The sequence below is a fragment of the Apodemus sylvaticus genome, chromosome 6, assembly GCF_947179515.1.
Source record: "Apodemus sylvaticus chromosome 6, mApoSyl1.1, whole genome shotgun sequence".
In the NCBI taxonomy this organism is placed as follows: Eukaryota; Metazoa; Chordata; class Mammalia; order Rodentia; family Muridae; genus Apodemus; species Apodemus sylvaticus.
In genome coordinates this window covers 46305995-46324415 of record NC_067477.1, presented here as the reverse complement: position 1 = coordinate 46324415, position 18421 = coordinate 46305995, and the positions used below count along the sequence as shown (strand labels likewise).

General features: G+C 48.7%; 1 protein-coding gene across 7 annotated transcripts in view; it reads left to right on the top strand.

Moving 5' to 3' along the window:
• Syne2 (spectrin repeat containing nuclear envelope protein 2) overlaps window positions 1-18421 on the top strand; it is a 297205-nt gene that overhangs the window by 268392 nt on the left and 10392 nt on the right. For 4 of the 7 annotated variants that reach the window (XM_052185627.1, XM_052185628.1, XM_052185625.1 and 1 more), the window contains exons 100-108: window positions 2482-2644; window positions 9778-9965; window positions 10723-10873; window positions 11169-11351; window positions 12534-12671; window positions 13581-13775; window positions 15380-15662; window positions 16180-16248; window positions 17104-17243. In XM_052185627.1, coding sequence (XP_052041587.1) covers window positions 2482-2644; window positions 9778-9965; window positions 10723-10873; window positions 11169-11351; window positions 12534-12671; window positions 13581-13775; window positions 15380-15662; window positions 16180-16248; window positions 17104-17243 — 1510 coding nt within the window. Of the gene's footprint in view, window positions 1-1494; window positions 1576-2481; window positions 2645-9777; window positions 9966-10722; window positions 10874-11168; window positions 11352-12533; window positions 12672-13580; window positions 13776-15379; window positions 15663-16179; window positions 16249-17103; window positions 17244-18421 lie in introns of those variants that run through there. The other 3 variants (XM_052185630.1, XM_052185629.1, XM_052185631.1) reach the window with 2 other exon arrangements.

Sequence of the window (18421 nt, the reverse complement as noted above, 5' to 3'; positions counted from 1 at the left end):
ATAGCTGCGTGGGTTCCTTGCACAGTCAGGGTGGTGAGATGGGGTGAGAAGGGCACAGTGCTAAACCACGGAGATGAGAGTCCAATCTAGGTTATAGCCGTATCCAGGCCTCGCCCGGATTCTGTTACTGCCTTTTCAATAAATCATCGAGTGGCTTTGAAGGAGACTTTTTGTCTGCTTGCAAGAGTGCAATTTGGAAAATATACTTCCTTGAAACTGATCGTGCCCATGATTCCTGGGCACTTGTCCTCGTCAGAGAGTGTCCCAGATGCCTTTCATACGTACCTCCTTCCTTCCTCCCAGCCAACCCAGTGAAGGAGGGCATCGTTGTTAGCCCCATTTTCTACATGAAGTTAATAAAGCCAGAACTCAAACCCCAAGCCTTTACAGCCTGCCTGCAAGCCTTCCCACCTTATGGAACTCCTGAGAGTAAAACACTAGGCAGACACTTGTGAAGAGTGTCCAGAGCCGGCTAGATATGGAGTTGTAGCATTGTGTGTCCTCCACAGCAAGAGGAGAGGTACACCGCTGAACATGTATCCTAATCCAGTGGCTACTTGGTCCTATGTCACCTGCAAGATGCTTAATTTTATAAATAATAGGGGCACTTGGAGTCTTCTGAGTCAAGTATCTTGCAGAGCTATAGAGCTTGTAAATGGGTTGGGGATGGGACTTTAACCCTGATCAGGTTTGCTGAGGTTTGGGAGACCTCAGAAGTAGAGGGGCAGAGGTAAAAGGGTTCTCCTAAATTCATACAAGTCTCTGCTAGCAGACATCCCCAGGGGTGTCGTGGCTGACTGAGATATAAACACAGGGACTCTTTGGTCCACTTAAACTATAGCCTGGAGGTAGGAACCTTAGCTCCATAGGCAGAGTTGCTTACCGAGCATGAACTAAGGCCTGGATTCCATGCCCAGCGCCATATAAACCAGAGCGGTCCTGGGTGGATCTAATCCTAACAGGACCAGAAGTTCAGGAGCAACCTTAGCAACCCAGAAGGATCAAGGCCTGCCTGAGCTACCGAAGACCCTATCTGAAAATAAAACGGCCTACGGGAAGTGACCTGGCATGTTTATTCATTTCACAAGTATTTGTTTACAGCCTGTGCACAGCCACCAGGGAGGTACTGCCTAGTTACCTTTCTTTGAGTGGGGAGTGTCTCCCACTGTGTGTTAGCTTGCCCTAGTGCTCCGGGAGTGTGGGGGTTGGGTAGGGGGCAGTTATGGAAGAAGTGTTCCCAAGGCAGAGAGGAACGATTTTCAGTGAGAGGCCAAAGAGGTCACTGGAATTGCTCGAGGTGTTAAACAGATTATGAGATTAAACTGGTTTGTCAGGGTAGAGAGCGGACTGTTGAAAGGTTCCAAGCATGAATCAGACTTGTCTTCAGAAATGGAACCAAAGGTGGCAAATAGGAAGGCAGGCCCGGAGGCCAGAGGAAGTTGTTTGGTTAAATAAGCCTTGGTGGAGGTGCTGCAGACACTGCTTCCTGCCAGCTGAGGTTAGCATCTCAGTTTCTCTTTCTATTGCTGTCGGCCGGGGATGCAGTTCTGACGGCATCTGCCAACATGGGGATTGGTAAGTCGGGACTTTGAACTGTAACCATCACTTCAGATCTCTGGGATACCCCAAATCCCCAAGATTAGCTGCGCAAGCTGATGCTTTTTCCTTCTTAGGACTCTCACAAAAGCCGCTGGTGGAAGCATTTCATTTCATTCTCTGCATGGAGAATGCCGGCTAGCCAGGCAAGGTGGCTCACACCCTTAATCCCAGCGTTCAGGAGGCAGAGGCAGAAGGATCCGGGCCAGTGCCGGCTACTTAGTGAGACCCTGACTCTGATCAACAAAGACAGGCTTTGCTTCAGTAGCTCGAGTTTCCCTTGCAAGTGTTAGCATGAAATGCCAGTGAGCACAAGCTGTGTTGTCCTCTCAAGCCTGCTGCATGCCGCGCCAGGCTGGCAGGAACCATAGGTGGTCAGAGAGACACCAAGCAGAACTGTGCTGTTTCGCCTCTGGCTCAGAGATGCCGCATAAAAGCCCACAAGGCAGATTCGATGGAGCTCCAGCCCTCACCTTGAAGGGCACGGCTGCTGTGTGCTCTGTCCTTGTCCAGAACCAAGTAAGTCCGAGTGAATTGGGTAGAAGACATCATTAGCCATCCATGAGGACCACTGACTGCTATTGTCTCGGGCACACCAATGACAGGAGCTGGACTGAAGTATCCATTGCAGAGCCCCAGAAAGCCGGTCAGGGTGTTAGGAGGAGTTCTTGTGGGTTTGTCAGGACTTTGACTTATCTGAGTCCCTGTGAAAAATCATGCGGACCAACAGTATTGCAGTCTCCTCCTCTGTCAACATGCCTACCTAGGACCTGTGAGTTGTTCCTGCTGTGAATTGAAGCAATTCATGCACACGCTCTTCTGCTCAATCTGTACCAGCCAGTGCATCTGCTGCTAATGACTGGTTCTCTCCTCCATTGCATCTAGGGTGAAGAAGCTAAAGGAGACATTTGCTTTCATTCAACAGTTGGACAAAAACATGAGCAACCTTCGCACGTGGTTGGCTCGAATTGAGTCTGAGCTCTCCAAGCCAGTTGTCTACGATGTCTGTGATAACCAGGAGATCCAGAAGAGGCTTGCTGAGCAGCAGGTAAGTGACGTGCCGGAGTGCTGTGAGGTAGGGGGGCAGCGTGGGAGGCCAGGACAGGCCTCCCCACCCCCCCATCCCCCCATCCCCCCATCCCCCCCCACGCCCCCCACCCCCCACCCCACCCCCCTGTCTGCCTCACCTCGCCATCCAGTGTGCTTGCACATCTGTTTCCCCAGAGGAAGCAGACCACCTGCCACGTCTCTGCCTCACGTGTGAGGCATCCATTTCTGAACGCCCCTTCCCTTTCACATAGCCCTTCTGGAAATAGTTGAAGTAATGCTGAGGATACAAACCTTAATTTCGATGGTCAGAGGGGGTTTTATTTTTGTTTTTGTTATGTTCAACATAGCTATGAAAGGGAAAGAATTAGGGGGATATTTTCTCTTTTGGATTGAGATGTAACCCAGACTGACCTGCAACTCTCAGCCTTCCATCAACTTGATACACCCGAGAAGAGAGAACCTCACTTGAGGTAGGGTGGCAGAGTGGTTTCTAGAGATCAAGTAGCCTCAAACCTGCCCCTCTCTCCTGGGACTCAACCCAGGATCTTTCATATGTTAGGCAAGAGCTCAAGCAAGACCAGAAGGGAATACCCCAGCTTTGTGTGTGTGTGTGTGTGTGTGTGTGTGTGTGTGTGATACATCACATGCCTTTGAGAGAGGAAGGGAAGGAGGGAGGGAGGGAGGAAGGGAGGGAGGGAGGGAGAGAGAGAGAGAGAGAGAGAGAGAGAGAGAGAGAGAGAGAGAGAGAGAGAGATCTCATTTTACCCAGGCTGTCCTCGAACTAGCTATATACTATATAGCTGAAGGTGACCTTGAACTTCCAGTCCTTGGTCCTTCTACTTCTACCTACTTCTACGGCCTGTTTGCTAGGATTTATAGGTAGGTGTGTGCCACCAAGCCTTCCTCAGAAGACACCCTTTAATGATAAATTATCTTGAGTCAGATCTTTTATTGATTTAATTGTTTTGTTGTTGTTTGCTTTTACTTTTTAAGACAGAGTTTTCTGCATAGCCCTGACTGTCCTAGAACTCACTCTGTAGACCAGACTGGCCTCGAACTCACAGAGATCCACCAGCCACTGCCTGAGTGCTGGGATTAAAAGCATGTGCCACCGTTACCTGACCTTTATTGTTTTAAAAGTAACATTTTGGAGGATCCTAAATAGAATAAGTATTTGATCTTTACGACTTTTTTTTTAAATAAAAATGCACCTGAACAACTTTTTTTTGGGGGGGGGGGGGGTTGGATTTGGTTTTTCCGAGACAGGGTTTCTCTGTATAGCTCCGGCTGTCCTGGAGCTCACTCTTTAGACCAGGCTGGCCTCGAACTCAGAAATCCGCCTGCCTCTGCCTCCCAGAGTTCTGGGATTACAGGCGTGCGCCACCACCGCCCTGCCTGAACCACTTTTTAAAAAAGGTTTGCTTTCTATTATTTTAATCATGTGCTCATGAGCACATAATTATGTGCTGCTATGTACTCTCGAGCATAGACCGAGGTCAGAGGCCTTTTTCCTTTTTTAAAAAAAAGACAAGTCTCACTGTATCACTCTACCTGTCCTACAGCTCACTGTGTAGACTAGGCTGGCGTCCAGCTCACAGAGATCCACCTCCTTCCACCTCCCTGGTATTAGGACGGAAGGCACACACAACAATGTACCCAGCTAAATATGTCTTCTTATTGAGACTATCAGTTGTTTTCAACCTATAGGTCAACACCCCTTTGGGAGTCAAATGACCCTTTCACAGGGTTCACGGGGATATTAAACATCCTATCTCAAGTATCAGATATCTACATTATGATTTATAACAATAGCAAAATTACAGTTATGAAGTAGTAATAAAAATAATTGTATGGTTGTGGGTCACCACAGTGGGAGGAACTGTATTAAAGTGCCACAGCATTAGGAAGGCTGAGAACCACTGCTCTAGAGAATGTCTTTGCTTCGGTGGATCAAAGATAATCCTGAGCATCGTATAATTTCAGTGGGCCTTACAGAGATCTGAATGGGCGTCTCAGTGGAATCACAGCTGCAGGACCCTTCAGCTTTATTTGCCAATTTGACTTTCTAGCTTGAATTTCTTTGGGCAGCCTCTCAATAGGCAAGGCCTTGTAAATACCTGCCCACTGGATGGTGGGTTTACTCAAGTGAATATGGATTCTGGCAATATCTTTACTTTTAAAGAATGTGGCTGAATTTGGCTGGGCTGAATAAATCGTCATGGTTCATAAATCCAAAGTGGGACAAAACACTAAATATCAGAGAATTTACTCCTCAAGCCATGATACTTGAACCTGCCACCCCCCCTGGCTTTCTTTGTCCCCATGCTGAAGTGGTATGTAATGTCAAGCTGGCCGGTTCGAAGGCTTCCTCTTTGTAGAGTTTAAGGTCACCACAGATGGAATATTTGTCCTTTATGGTTACCAAGAAAGGTGGCAGAGCTGATATAGGGAACTAGCGTCACTCCGAAGAAGTTAATGTATTAATATCCTATTGTAACCAAGTTCCACAACTTTAGCAACGTAAAAAACCACAAACTTGTCATCTTATAGTTCCAACAAGGTATCAGAGGGGCTGCCTCCTTTTCTGGAGGCTCTAGGACAGTGGTTCTCAACCTTCCTAATGCTGAAAACCCTTTAATACAGTGCCTCATGTTGTGGTGACCCAATCATAAAATTATTACATGACTACTTCATACCTGTAATTTTGCTATAGTTATGAAACATAATGTAAATATCTAATATGAGACCCTCCCAAAGGAGTCACGACCCACAGGTTGATAACCACTGATCTGGGGTGCAGTCTGTCTGTCTGTCTGTCTGTCTCCATGGCTGTGCACTTTCACTACTCATCCACTTGGAGTGGGTACTACGCTGGCCTCACCCAGATATCAGGAGAATGTCCATACTCTAAGGTCACATGGTTGGCTATTTTGAAATAATCAATCTCCCTTACCATGTACCTTAGTCACCGTTGGGTTACTATGAAGAGACCCCATGACCAAGGCAGCTCTGATAAAAGAAAACACTTAATTGGGGATGCTTTAATTAAGATGTTTAGCCCATTATCATGGGAGACAGCACAGCAGTAGGAAGGTATGGTGCTGGAAAGGTAGCTTAGAGCTACATCCTGATATATATCAATCACATACATACATACATACATACACATACACACACAGAGAGAGAGAGAGACAGAGAGAGGGGGGGAGGGGGGAGAGACATAGCTCCTGATGCTGGGACTAGGATCTGGATATTCCTGAGGGCAGAAAAGGTCTTACTCTACCTACTGCAGAGACACTGAGGCAATTGTTAGTGGTTTTACTGAAAAGAATGTCTCTCTGTGTCTATCACATTAAGTCTAGACTTTCTGCAACACTGGAGACAGACTGCTACTCCCAGGAAGGATGGATAGGCCATTCTTCAAAGCTTTGCTCATGTTTTCATCACAGATAATTATCTGAAGTTATTTGTCCTCTTCCAAAAATAAGACCTAAAAAAGTTGCGATCATTTAAGCCTGTCTTCTCAGAAGTCCTTAGCTCTTGAAGCTGTTGCCGTCCCTGCTGTCCCTCTTAGTGTAACGACCTTGGGGAGGATGTGGAAGAAGGGTTTGGGCCAGTGGTTCTCAACCTGTGGGTCTCAACCCCTTTGAGGTCACATATCAGACATTTGCATGCCAATTCTGATACTTACAGTTCATAACAGTAGCAAGATTACAGTTATGAAATAGCAACAAAAATAAAGTTTATGGTTGGGGGTCACCACCCCATGAGGAACTAACTGTATTAAAGGGTCACATCATTAGGAAGGTTGAGAACCACTGTGTTAGTTCCTCTGAGTTCTATCACATACTCCTATTGATGGGGGGAAGGGCTTTCTTGTTGGTTTATGCTGTTTCTCAGAGTTCAGACAGTTTCTGAAATGTAATACTTCTTCAGAATTGTGCCCTGATGGGTATTACTGACATGATGATGATGATAATGATGTCATCGTTGTTGTTGTTGTTGTTGTTGTTGTTGTTGTTGTTGCAAAACGTTACTGGTCCAGCACTTATATGGATTATGTGTTGTATGAGGTACCAGTTCCTACTATATCATAGCTCAGCTCTTTTATGATTGATGTTTCAAAGAAGATATGGAATCTTTAGATGAAGGTTGTTGTTAAAATCCTAGACCTTTTAAAAAACCCAAATGAAGGTGGTCCTTTATAAAGTATTTCAGAGCTCATTTGTTCTACCACTTGGCCTGCATAGTCTGGTCTCTGTAGCCATCTTCTTCAGCACAAGCTGGGTTAAGAGTGTAAGACAGGGGCTGGAGAGAAGGCTCAGTGGCTAAAAGCACTGGCTGCTCTTCCGAAGGACCCAGGTCTGAATCTCAGAACCCATGTGGCTCCTTAAGACCATGTGTAGCTACAGTCCAAGGGGTCCACTGCCCTCTCTGGCCACCATAGACATCAGGCATACATAAGGTGCATACATGGGACATGTAGTTTAGACACCCACATAGTTAATTTTTTTTAAAATTAGGTACTAAAATCAATGATAACGTAAGGCCATTGAAATGATTCTTTGTTGTTGTTGTTGTTGTTTTGTTTTGTTTTTTGGATTTGGTTTTTTCGAGACAGGGTTTCTCTGTATAGCCCTGGCTGTCCTGGAACTCGCTCTGTAGACCAGGCTGGCCTGGAACTCAGAAATCCGCCTGCCTCTGCCTCCCAGAGTGCTGGGATTACAGGCGTGCGCCACCACCACCCGGCTCACTGAAATGATTCTTAAAGTCTATAGCATTCATGTTTACAGGTAGGCTAGGATTTCTCTGCACCTTTCCAAACTGTCCTAGCTAACTGGAACCAAATGGCATCCTGGACATTTTTCAGTTAAAAGTGCCCCCACGCTGACTCAGTACCACTCTTTGGAGTGCTGATTTGTTGCTTTTGTAGCTAAAGAAAACATGCTTCAATGACAGTGTGTTTCTGAAAACCTAGAAACCATCCTGTGAACCAGAAAGAATTCTTAAAGGTAGAATTATACTTCAATGTAGTTGCTGTAAAACCAGCCCTTGTATTGACCCTGCAGAGAATTCTGCCCCTGTAGTACTTGAGTGACTACAGAATTTAAGAACAATACCAGCACCAGGCAGTAGTAGCATACGCCTTTAATCCTAGCACTTGGGAGGCAGAGGCAGGCGGATAAGTTCTAGGATAGCCAGGGCTACACAGAGAAACCCTGTCTCAAAAAGAAAGAAAGGAAGGAAGGAAGGAAGGAAGGAAGGAAGGAAGGAAGGAAGGAAGGAAGGAAGGAAGGAAGGAAGGGGAGAGGAGAGGGAGGGGGGCGGGGCGAGGGTGGAGGAGAGGGAGAGGGTGGGGGAGAGGGAGAGGAGAGGAGAGGAGAGGAGAGGAGAGAAGAGAAGAAAAAAAGAATTCCACCAGCATACCTTGCCTCCCTTGTCCAAACAGGAGCGCATTTCTGCATATAAATATGCAGTGTCTTGACTCTGGATCTGAACTGGGACTGCCTGGTGGAGAATTGAGAATGGGTGCAAGCATTTGTTCTCATTGCTACCTAAACATAGAATGCCCAGGCTTACAGAGATTTAAGAAGTACTAGGCCTGCCGGGCAGTGGTGGTGCACGCCTTTAATCCCAGCACTGTTCAAGGCCAACCTGGTCTACAGAGTGAGTTCCAGGACAGCCAAGGCTACACAGAGAACACCCTGTCTCGAAAAACCAAAAAAAAAAAAAAAAAAAAAAAAAAAAAAAAAGAAAAGAAGAAGAAGAGAAGAAGTACTAGGCCCATGCAGTAGCCACACAGTAGCAGTATCCATGTGACCGAGCATGACCCTTACTGCCTTTCTGTGGACAGTGGCTACTGTTGTGGCCTGATTTATATATAGCCTTAGTGTACTTAACAGTAGTTCATGTAAAATGTAAATTTTCAGAAACAGGCATATTACTGAAAACAATTAAAATAGAATTGAACTTTGTCTTTGCTTCTTCATGGTGGTGATTTAGATACCAGGACTCATGGGGCAGCCATACATCACTTATCCCAGAATCTAGACAATAGGGAAGATTTCTCAACTCTCTCCCTCCTCCCTTTCCCTCTCCCCCTCTCTTTCTCTCCCCCCCAGCCCACCCACCACCCACACCTATAGTCCACAGGGTGGGGAGGAATCTCTTGATAATGAAAAAGCTATTTGTATTTTTAAAGAAAATTTCCAGACTGGGTATGTTGGCAATGCCTGTCGTTCTCACACTCAGCCGGGGCGGGGGTGACCCTTCTGAGAGACAGAGGATCGGAAGTTCAAGGTATCTTCTTGGGGTATACCAATGAGGAGGGGGAGAGCAGAACCTATGGTCCATCCTTTTCCTATGGCCATGAACTATCTGTCTCTTTATATGTATTTATTTATTTTTATCTAATCAAGGAAGTACCATGACTAAGACTCCAGAGGCCTTCCCTACTCCCCAAGCCACAGCCCCTCTGTACCCCATGGGTTAGAAGCCTCAGCATTCTCCCCCAGGGTTCATGAAGTCCTTATCAGATAGGCCATCCACTCCTGTGCCTGCAGCTGCCAGCTCAGCATAAGAGTCTTTATAGATATGAGAGTCATGTGACCCATCAAAGGTCAAAAGTCTGTCACTTTGAGTTCCTGCTAGATAAGACTATTTTCCAAAGAAGGTCTCCCCCAAATTGAGTTGTTACTAGGGATCTCTGGGACTGGATGGTTTGGATTAAGCCCTGTGTATACCCAAAGCTGCCGGGTAGTAGCATCCCAGCCAGCAGTGCCATCTGTCAGTGTATGGTGAGCACCCCCACCCTTCCCAGTACACTCATTCGGTATGCTAGCATCACTGCGCCGTTGCCGATCGATGTAGGTTGGCCAGGTGTCCATAGCACAGGGATACATGAGGAGAATAGGCCCAGTGTACTTGAACCCCCAGACACCTGTGCCCTGCCCCACCCCATCCCCCTCCACCCCCCTCACCTCCCCCACCCCACTCCACCCCCCACTCCCTCCCTCCCCCCCCCCCCCCCCCCCCCGGCTTAGGAGGGCATGACGGGCAGGGATCCTTGGATGCCAACCCTCCCTCTGCTCTTCAGATCTCAAGCTCTCTTGTGCTGTCTCATCACTGCAGGATCTGCAGCGAGATATCGAACAACACAGTGCAGGCGTGGAGTCTGTGTTCAATATCTGTGACGTCCTCCTGCATGACTCCGACGCCTGTGCCAATGAAACGGAGTGTGACTCAATCCAGCAGACCACCAGGAGCCTGGACAGGCGCTGGAGGAACATTTGTGCCATGTCAATGGAGCGGCGCATGAAGTAAGCAGTCAGCTGGCCTCGAACCTGGCCGGCCTCTCACACGCTGCAGCCGCAGGAACTGTGCTCTGTCCAGGCCACTAAGAAATCTACCAAGAAGTAGCTCGGTGGGCAGAGGCACCTCACATAGATGAGGCCTGCATTCAAATCCCAACACAGCACACATGTCCTGTCGGCCCACAGGAGGTGAAGGCAGAAGGATAGAGAGTTCAGGGCCAGCCTGGGCTACAAGAGTCCTAGACTTTAAAGAAAGAAAAACCAAGAGTTGGCAGAGAAGGCCTAGGAGGGTGAGCAAGGAAACCACAACTCTCGCCCAAGCCCTGGATCCAGGATTTCTGAGGTGCCTGAGTCCTTCAGAAGAATTGAGTTTAGGCCAAGAGCAACATCTTTTGCTATTTCCTGGGAAGGGATGGCGGGGTGTCTCCCTAAACAGTTCAAGTAAAAGACTGTAAAATGGGCCCTATCAAGGGGCACTTGGAACTCCAAATGGGTAAACTATGCTAAGAGTGGACGTGAGTGGGCTGGGGAGATGGCTCAGTGGTTAAGAGCACTGTCTGCTCAACCAGAGGTCCTGACTTCAAATCCCAGCATCCACATAGTGGCTCACAACCATCTGTAATGAGATTTGATGCCCTCTTCTGGTGTGTCTGAAGACAGTGAGAGTGTACTCCCATGCATAAAATAAATAAATCTTTTAAAAAAAAAAAAAAAGAGTGGACATGGGCAGTTGTGCTAACTTCCTGTCTTCCACTCCTGTCAGAATCGAGGAGACCTGGAGGCTTTGGCAGAAGTTTTTAGATGACTATTCGCGCTTCGAGGACTGGCTCAAGTCGGCTGAGAGGACAGCGGCCTGTCCTAACTCCTCCGAGGTGTTGTACACCAATGCCAAAGAGGAGCTGAAGCGCTTTGAGGTGAGTCTTTCCCGTCCCGTTCTCCCACTCCAGGCTGACCCTGCTGTAGCTCAGACACTGCTAAGTGACTTGGCATGGCCAGATGCCCCCAGTGCAGTCACTGCCACCAGCCACTAGGACAGCTTTGCCAGAGACGCCCACGTACGCCAGCACCTGTGCTTTGCGGCCCTCAGACGTGGGATGTAGAGTTCTTACTGCCTGGGCCGCGGCCACGCAAAGCAGGCCACTTGGGGTTGGCAGAGTGGAGGTTCCCGGCCCTTTGCCCATCCGTGCTGACCTCTGCTTCTCGCCGCAGGCCTTTCAGCGGCAGATTCACGAAAGACTGACACAACTGGAGCTCATCAACAAACAGTACCGGCGGCTGGCGCGGGAGAACCGCACAGACACGGCCAGCAAGCTGAAGCAGATGGTGCATGAGGGCAACCAGCGATGGGACAATCTGCAGAAGCGGGTCACAGCCATCCTGCGGAGACTCAGGGTAACCTGCCCGCGGCCCCCGGGGTGCTGCCGGTGGATACGCCGAGCGAGGTGATATGTGATATGCAGTGGCAGGCAGGAAGCAGGTAGAGCTCACTGAAAGCCTGGGTGATCTTAACATTCTTCCCACACAAAGGAGCCCGTGGCTGCCGGCGTTCATTTTTAAAGAGGGATTTGCATAGGGCTTCTCAGGCAGAGCCTGCTCGTGTGATCTGTCTTAGCAAAACATGTCTCCCTTTACAATGTGTGTAACCCAGTGGTGTGGCTGCTGGCACTGGGACTACCCACAGCGTCTGGGGCGCTGCCTTCCTGGGCCAGGGCAAGAACACATGCACATCTGCAAGAGCCTTGGCCTGCCCATCTGTTGTTATCAGCCCTGCGTCAGAAATGTGGATAAAACCCAGAAGTATGTACCCACTCTGTTGTGTGGGGTGTTGGGGCAGTAACTGTCTGAGGTTTAGAGCACACCAATTAACCTCAAAGCAGTCTAGGAAGATGAGAACCTAGACTTTCTGTTTTTACCTTTTTAGTCCTCCTTAAAGGAAGAGGTAACTTGGGAGGCCTCTTTTTCATTGGAGAGAATGAATTATGTTTTACAAGTTCATAATTACTGGACAGTAAGTGGTGCAGTCACACCTAAGCCCCATGTGTCCCCTTTAAAAGACCATGTGTCTGTGTTTAAAAAAAAAAAATGAGACTCACCATGTAATCCAGACTGGCCTAAAACTCATAATCCTCCTGCCTCAGTCTCCTAGCTGCTAGAATTACAAGCGTGTGACAACATTCCCACCCAGATGAGCACCTTCCTATCAACCTTCTTTCATGGAAAAGTCACTGCAGACTAATAGGAAAGGCCCCTGGGCAACTTGTCCCCGTCCTCTGTGGACAAAGAGATCCACTGATTCAGACTAGAAAACCCAGAATGTCAAATTCCTCAAAGGACCTAAGCAAATATGTTGCATTATTTATTACCAAGCCTTGGAATTCTCTGAGGTGGAAGCCAAGAACCAAAGTGTTTGGGGCGCGGGGTACCACATAGCCACGACCAGACCCCAGGCTCCAGGGGCAGTGCTGAGGCTCTGAGATACCCCAGAGGCAGGGTCCTGTCTGATAGCTCTGAGCACCCACTGCTCTGAGCCAGACACGACCGTGTGGTGCGAGCATGGTCTTCCTTCCTTCACAGTACTTCACCAACCAGAGGGAGGAGTTCGAGGGCACCAGGGAGAGCATTCTGGTCTGGCTCACAGAGATGGACCTGCAGCTGACCAACGTAGAGCACTTCTCCGAGAGCGACGCTGAGGACAAGATGCGCCAGCTGAACGTGAGTGCCACCTCCGGCGTCTGTGAACGGTGCCTCTGCAGGAGACAGCCCGCCACTCGGAGCAGGCTCCACAGTTCTCCCGGCTACAGGCTACACTTCACCTCTGTACTTAGATTGCTTATTGTGGGGACCCTGGGCCTTTTAGTAGATCGCTCATTCTTAGGACAAAGCTCATTTAAGGTTCCGGACTGAACTTTATAAGCTGCCTTTTCTCCGGTACCTGAGACCATTCAGGGCTGGCTTGGTGTCACTGGGGCCAAGAACAGACACCTCTGCCCTCACTGCCATAGATGTCTCTTTACAGTCAGTTTGGAAGTTTTGTTTGTTTTTTTGTTGTTGTTGAGATGGTGTCTTGCTATGTAGCCCAGGCTGGCCTCAAACGCATGGCTGTCAGCCTGCCTTAGCCTCCCTGGTGATGAGATTTTAAGCATGCAAACCATGTGGTCGCTGCATACTGCAGTCTTCCCTCAGTCATTCTCTCCTTGGCTAGAAAACACCAACAAATGAACCCCCTGCCTCTTCACACAACAGGCACTTATTAGTGTTGTTACCGTGTCCACCAAGGCAGATGCCTGTCGGCGGCTTATTTGGGGAAATATTCTGTTCCCACAAAGTGTCAAGAAGATGAATTCTCTCCCCTCCCTCCTACCCAGAATGATGAATATCCATCTAGGTCAAATTTACAAATTTTTAACTGAAAAAAAAAAGTATAGAATTGTTTTAAATCGATTGCCACCATCAAATTCCTTAAAAGCAGATGCTACTGTACCAATTGCAAATCAGAAAGGGAAAAGGGTCACTGTAATGACATCTAATGCCGCCACTACCACCACCCCGACCCCCATATGGTCCTGTCATGTGAGACAAACACTAGACCCGAGGAACGAGTCTATCTCACCTTCCAAACAGGGCTTCCAACAGGAGATCACACTGAACACCAACAAGATTGATCAGCTCATCGTGTTCGGGGAGCAGCTCATTCAGAAGAGTGAGCCCCTGGATGCCGTGCTCATCGAGGACGAACTGGAGGAGCTGCACCGCTACTGTCAGGAGGTGTTCGGCAGGGTGTCTCGCTTCCACCGCCGCCTGACCTCCCACACCCCGGTAAGGGCCCACGCCCCGGAACCTCCCAGCTGCCCAGTGAGTGCATCGTACTGGATGTGTGAAGAGTCAGGACGGTCACCTTGTACTGGACCCATGGGAAGGGCTCCGTTTAATTGTGGTCCAGGGCGTGCAAGCAGTGCCATCCCTCCCTGGAGCTGCCATCGTGGTGTGGACCCAGTGGCTGTAGAGTTATGCTTTAAGGATTTGGTTTTGTTTGTTTTCTATATTTTGTTATTTTTTCGATTTAGTTATGTACTAATTTATGTGAGTTTGTGCAGATGCCTCTAGGTGTGTGACAAAAATTTTCCTGAGCCACGCATGTCTGTTCACCCTAATCTACAAAGCCCCTCACTGACACGCCCAGAGATGTGCTTCCGTGGTGGTTTAAATCTCACCAAGTCGAGAATCAAAAGTAACTATCACAATACCTACTGCCAACCTGCAGCCTCCTTACATACCTGCACACAGATGTCCACATGCATACAGGGAGATGTCCACACACCTGCATGCAGATGTCCACACGCATAAATGCACACACGTATATATGCACCTGCACACATATACACACACATAGATGATGTACATACACAGAGAGATGTCCATGTACCTGCATACAGATGTACACACACACACACACAAATGTACATACACATACAGAAAGAGGTGTCCACACACCTGCATGCAGATATACACACGCCTGCACACAGATATACACACCATAGATGTACATACACACACACAGAGATGTCCACACACCTACACACAGATGTGTACACACACACACACATACACACACACACACACACGAATGTACATACACATATAGAAAGAGATATCCACATACCTGCACACAGATGTATACATGCCTGCACACAGATATACACATCATAGATGTATATACACACACACACAGATGTCCACACACCTACACGCGGATGTGTACACACACACACATACACGTGAAGAACAAACCAGAGGACATGATCCTTGAAGCTGTGTTCCGACAGCCGTGATGGCGCTTTACCCACTGCTTCCTCTCCTGCTACATAGACTTAGCTCACATGCCCGGCTTTACTCTTATTCTTTTAAAATACACATTCCAGACCCCAGTGTGGATTGTTCAAAGTCGAATAACCATACATAAGGCCTGAGAACTTTTAAAATACTGTGTGTGTGTGTGTGTGTGTGTGTGTGTGTGTGTGTGTGTGTGTGTGTAGTTGTCAAGTGTATCATGGAGCACATGTGGGGTTCTTGGGGCATCTATAGTTACTGATCCTCACCTTCCAGTACGCTCACTGCTGTGTGCATCATACGCTGTGTATACCAGGCCAGCTGGCCAATGACTATACAGGAATCCTGCCTCTACTAGGAGTGCTGAGATTTGAGCCACTCAGAAGACTCTACCCTGTTTCCACTCGGGTTTTGAGGATTCGACTTTAGGTCCTCATGAATGTATAGGAGAGACTGCCCCTTTCCTAAAAATGCTTTAGAAATGTCAGTGCCGGCTGTTTTCAGAATTGCTAGACAGGCAGACTTTCAAAGCTCTTTGCAGCTGCAGTAGCTTTTCAAGCAGCTCACCCTAAAGCCTGGGTCCTCCCATTTAGGGCATAGACGATGAGAAGGAGGCGTCTGAGAATGAGACGGACATAGAAGACCCACGGGAGATCCAGACTGAGTCTTGGCGGAAGAGGAGAGCGAGCGAGGAGCCCACCTCTCCCCAGTCTCTGTGTCACCTTGTGCCCCCGGCTCTGGGACACGAGCGCTCTGGCTGTGAGACCCCCGTCAGTGTGGACTCTATCCCCTTGGAGTGGGATCACACAGGTGATGTGGGGGGATCATCTTCTCACGAAGACGACGAGGAGGGCCCATTCTACAGCGCACTGTCAGGTAAAGGCGGCCTCCCGGGGCCTGCGGACTTGACTTGACCCATTTGGCTGTATTTCTAGCACCATAGCAACACAGCAAGTTCTCAGCAGTTCAGAGTCCAGCTTATGGTTGGCACAGGCCTGTGGCACTGTCCTGCCCACCTTCTGCCTCACCCGAGCACTAGCTTGTTCCTGTTAGAGGTGGGATGGCATTCACATTCTGACCTAAGGGCTGCCCACGGGTGATTCTAGCCCATGGGAGGCTCAGCAATTGATTCTTCTGCAGCATTTATCAAAGCTTATCAGTGCGCTTATCAGAGCGTGGCCCTTCTTGCCACATGTGCCCCTAGCCTGTCACTTTGATGAACAGGAGTTGACAGCGGGGGGGACCTCCTTCTGGCTTTTAAAGTTCTCTTACTGAAAAGGCTGGGGAGCAGTCGACTTCACCGTCACACCTGGCAGTGTCTCTACCATTGACTTACTTCCTGGGCATTACTCCACAGGCCCCCAGGGAGGACAATGACATTATTCTTTTTCAGATGTAGAAATCCCCGAAAATCCTGAGGCTTATCTTAAAATGACCACAAAATCTTTGCAAGCATCTTCTGGTAGGCCCCTGCCCGTGCATGTATCTCAACATGGCCGCATCCCACGGCATACGCTGCATCCTAAACCTTGCCCCCGTGTCATGTCTGACCTGTGCCTCTGTGGACACCATGTGCCTCGGTCCTCGTGTCATGGTGTATTTACACTGCTGTACTCACCCTTACCTGCGTGCTCCCTACATATCAGATTTGCTCTCGACGCCTTCCCCCTACCCACCCACTTAAAGGCCGACAGAAAGAACTGTTGGCATGGGCCAAGCTTTCTTCTTGGTGGCTTGGTTGGCTTCAGACTATTTCCTTGCTTCTGGTGATTTCCTAAGATGGATAGCTGGGGTTACAAAGGACCATTGCCTTTGCCATGACCGAAGAAACCTTTCTTTGATTTGCCACTTTAGTCCTACGCCCCACCCTGTCCCTATCTTCAGTGGCAGCGGAGGGCTATCCGAGGCTGTTTGGTCCCTAAGTTCATCTTCACGGCCGCTCTTGCCCTCCCCGCTCAGAGGCCGCCTATCCTTTTGGCCCCCAGCCCTAACCTTACTGCTCATCATCCACACAACTCCAGACACCAGCTCCACCCAGAACGCCGCTCATCCCGCAGCCAATCAATCATATGTTCGTTGTGCTCCGCTGTGGTCCCATCTCGTGAAGGTGCCGTGTCGCTCAGTTGCATGACTCATTTCATTCCCTTCCAAGACATACTGACATTTTGCAAACATTGCATGCTTTGCAAGGAAAGCTGCAGAACTCATTTTGATATTATAACCTGATGCCATGTCACCCGTGACCATGTTAATGTCACTAAGTAGAAATCCTTTGTTTGGAGAGTGGACCCTAACTCAGGGGGATGCTGTGTTTTAGGTAAATCCATTGCTGAGGGCCACCCATGGCATGTTCCCGACAGCCCTTCCCGTTCCAAACATCACTACAAACACATGGAAGGTGACAGGACGGTGGCACCGGTCCCCGCAGATGCCAGCACCCCTTACAAGCCAGCCTATGTAAGTCCTGACCCCTTGGGGACGTAGCCCAGGTGCATGCAGGCATTTCCAGTCTCACTGGATCTGTTTTGCTCATATAGTGATGGGATCTCTTCTGAGGAACTTCAGAGAAGGGAATGTCACTCAGTGGTAGAGCTTGCTTAGCCCTGAGTTTAAAGTCCCAGCACCACCCAAGGAACAAGGCCCTCTGCTGAGGTTCCTCCCTGCTTTGGCAAGAACCTAGCAAATAGACTAACTAGATTTAAAGATCTCCAGCCCCCAAATTTGTGTGTGCTGATAGCGAGGTGATGAACAGTGATAATGACAGAACTATTTCTGTTAGCAGCAGTCATCCATATAAATAAAGGAGCCTTCCGGAGCCACCTCTTGGCTTTCAAATCTGTGCTATATTACTTGCAGTCAGAAAGTAAAACAGGATTCATCATAATCTGAATTGGTGGCAATAAGACCTGGCTTTAGTTCCCAAGCCTTGACAGTGAAGCATACAGTGCTCTGTAAGCCTTGCTCGCCTGGTAGTGAGCCTGCCTCGTACATTAGGGTTAATGTGTGTACAGGGAGGAGGGCCTCGGAGTGTAGTCCTTACTAATACTGTATTGGGGTGCTTATTATAACAACTGCACCTGCACCTCTTAGTTGCATGAGTTCTTAGAGTGCTGTGAAACAGCAGCTGGAGAAAGCACAGGTTCAAGGTTGGCTAGAGATAGTTGTTAGCTCAGAGCATTCACAGCGAGGGAGTTGAGGTTAAAATGTCATTTGCAGTTTAGTGTATCTTTCAGAGTAGGCAATACAAGTGGAGGTGGCAGACCAGTGTGTTTAGCCAAAGTGCCCTCCGTGTAACTGGGGACAGTTCTGACTTCAACTGGTCAAATCTGGTTCAGACGTGGCTGTGCCTGCTTTGGATTCTTCCTCTTGCTTAGCTGACAGCTACTGTGTTTACTGTCTCCCTCAGTGCTGCAGCCTAAGACTGCAGGAGGGAGCCCCACCCAGCCAGGGAACCCTCTCCCTACCCTGAGATTTGGTTTCTCCCAGGCTTTAGGCTTGTGTTCCTCACCTGCCCAAGTTCAGCAGCTCAGCTTTTCTCCTGCCTGTGAAACCGCACTTGTTACCAGAGATACAAAGTCTCATTTCCCCCATTCCACACAAAGCCTCCTGGACACGATCCAGAGAAAGCGTAGCTT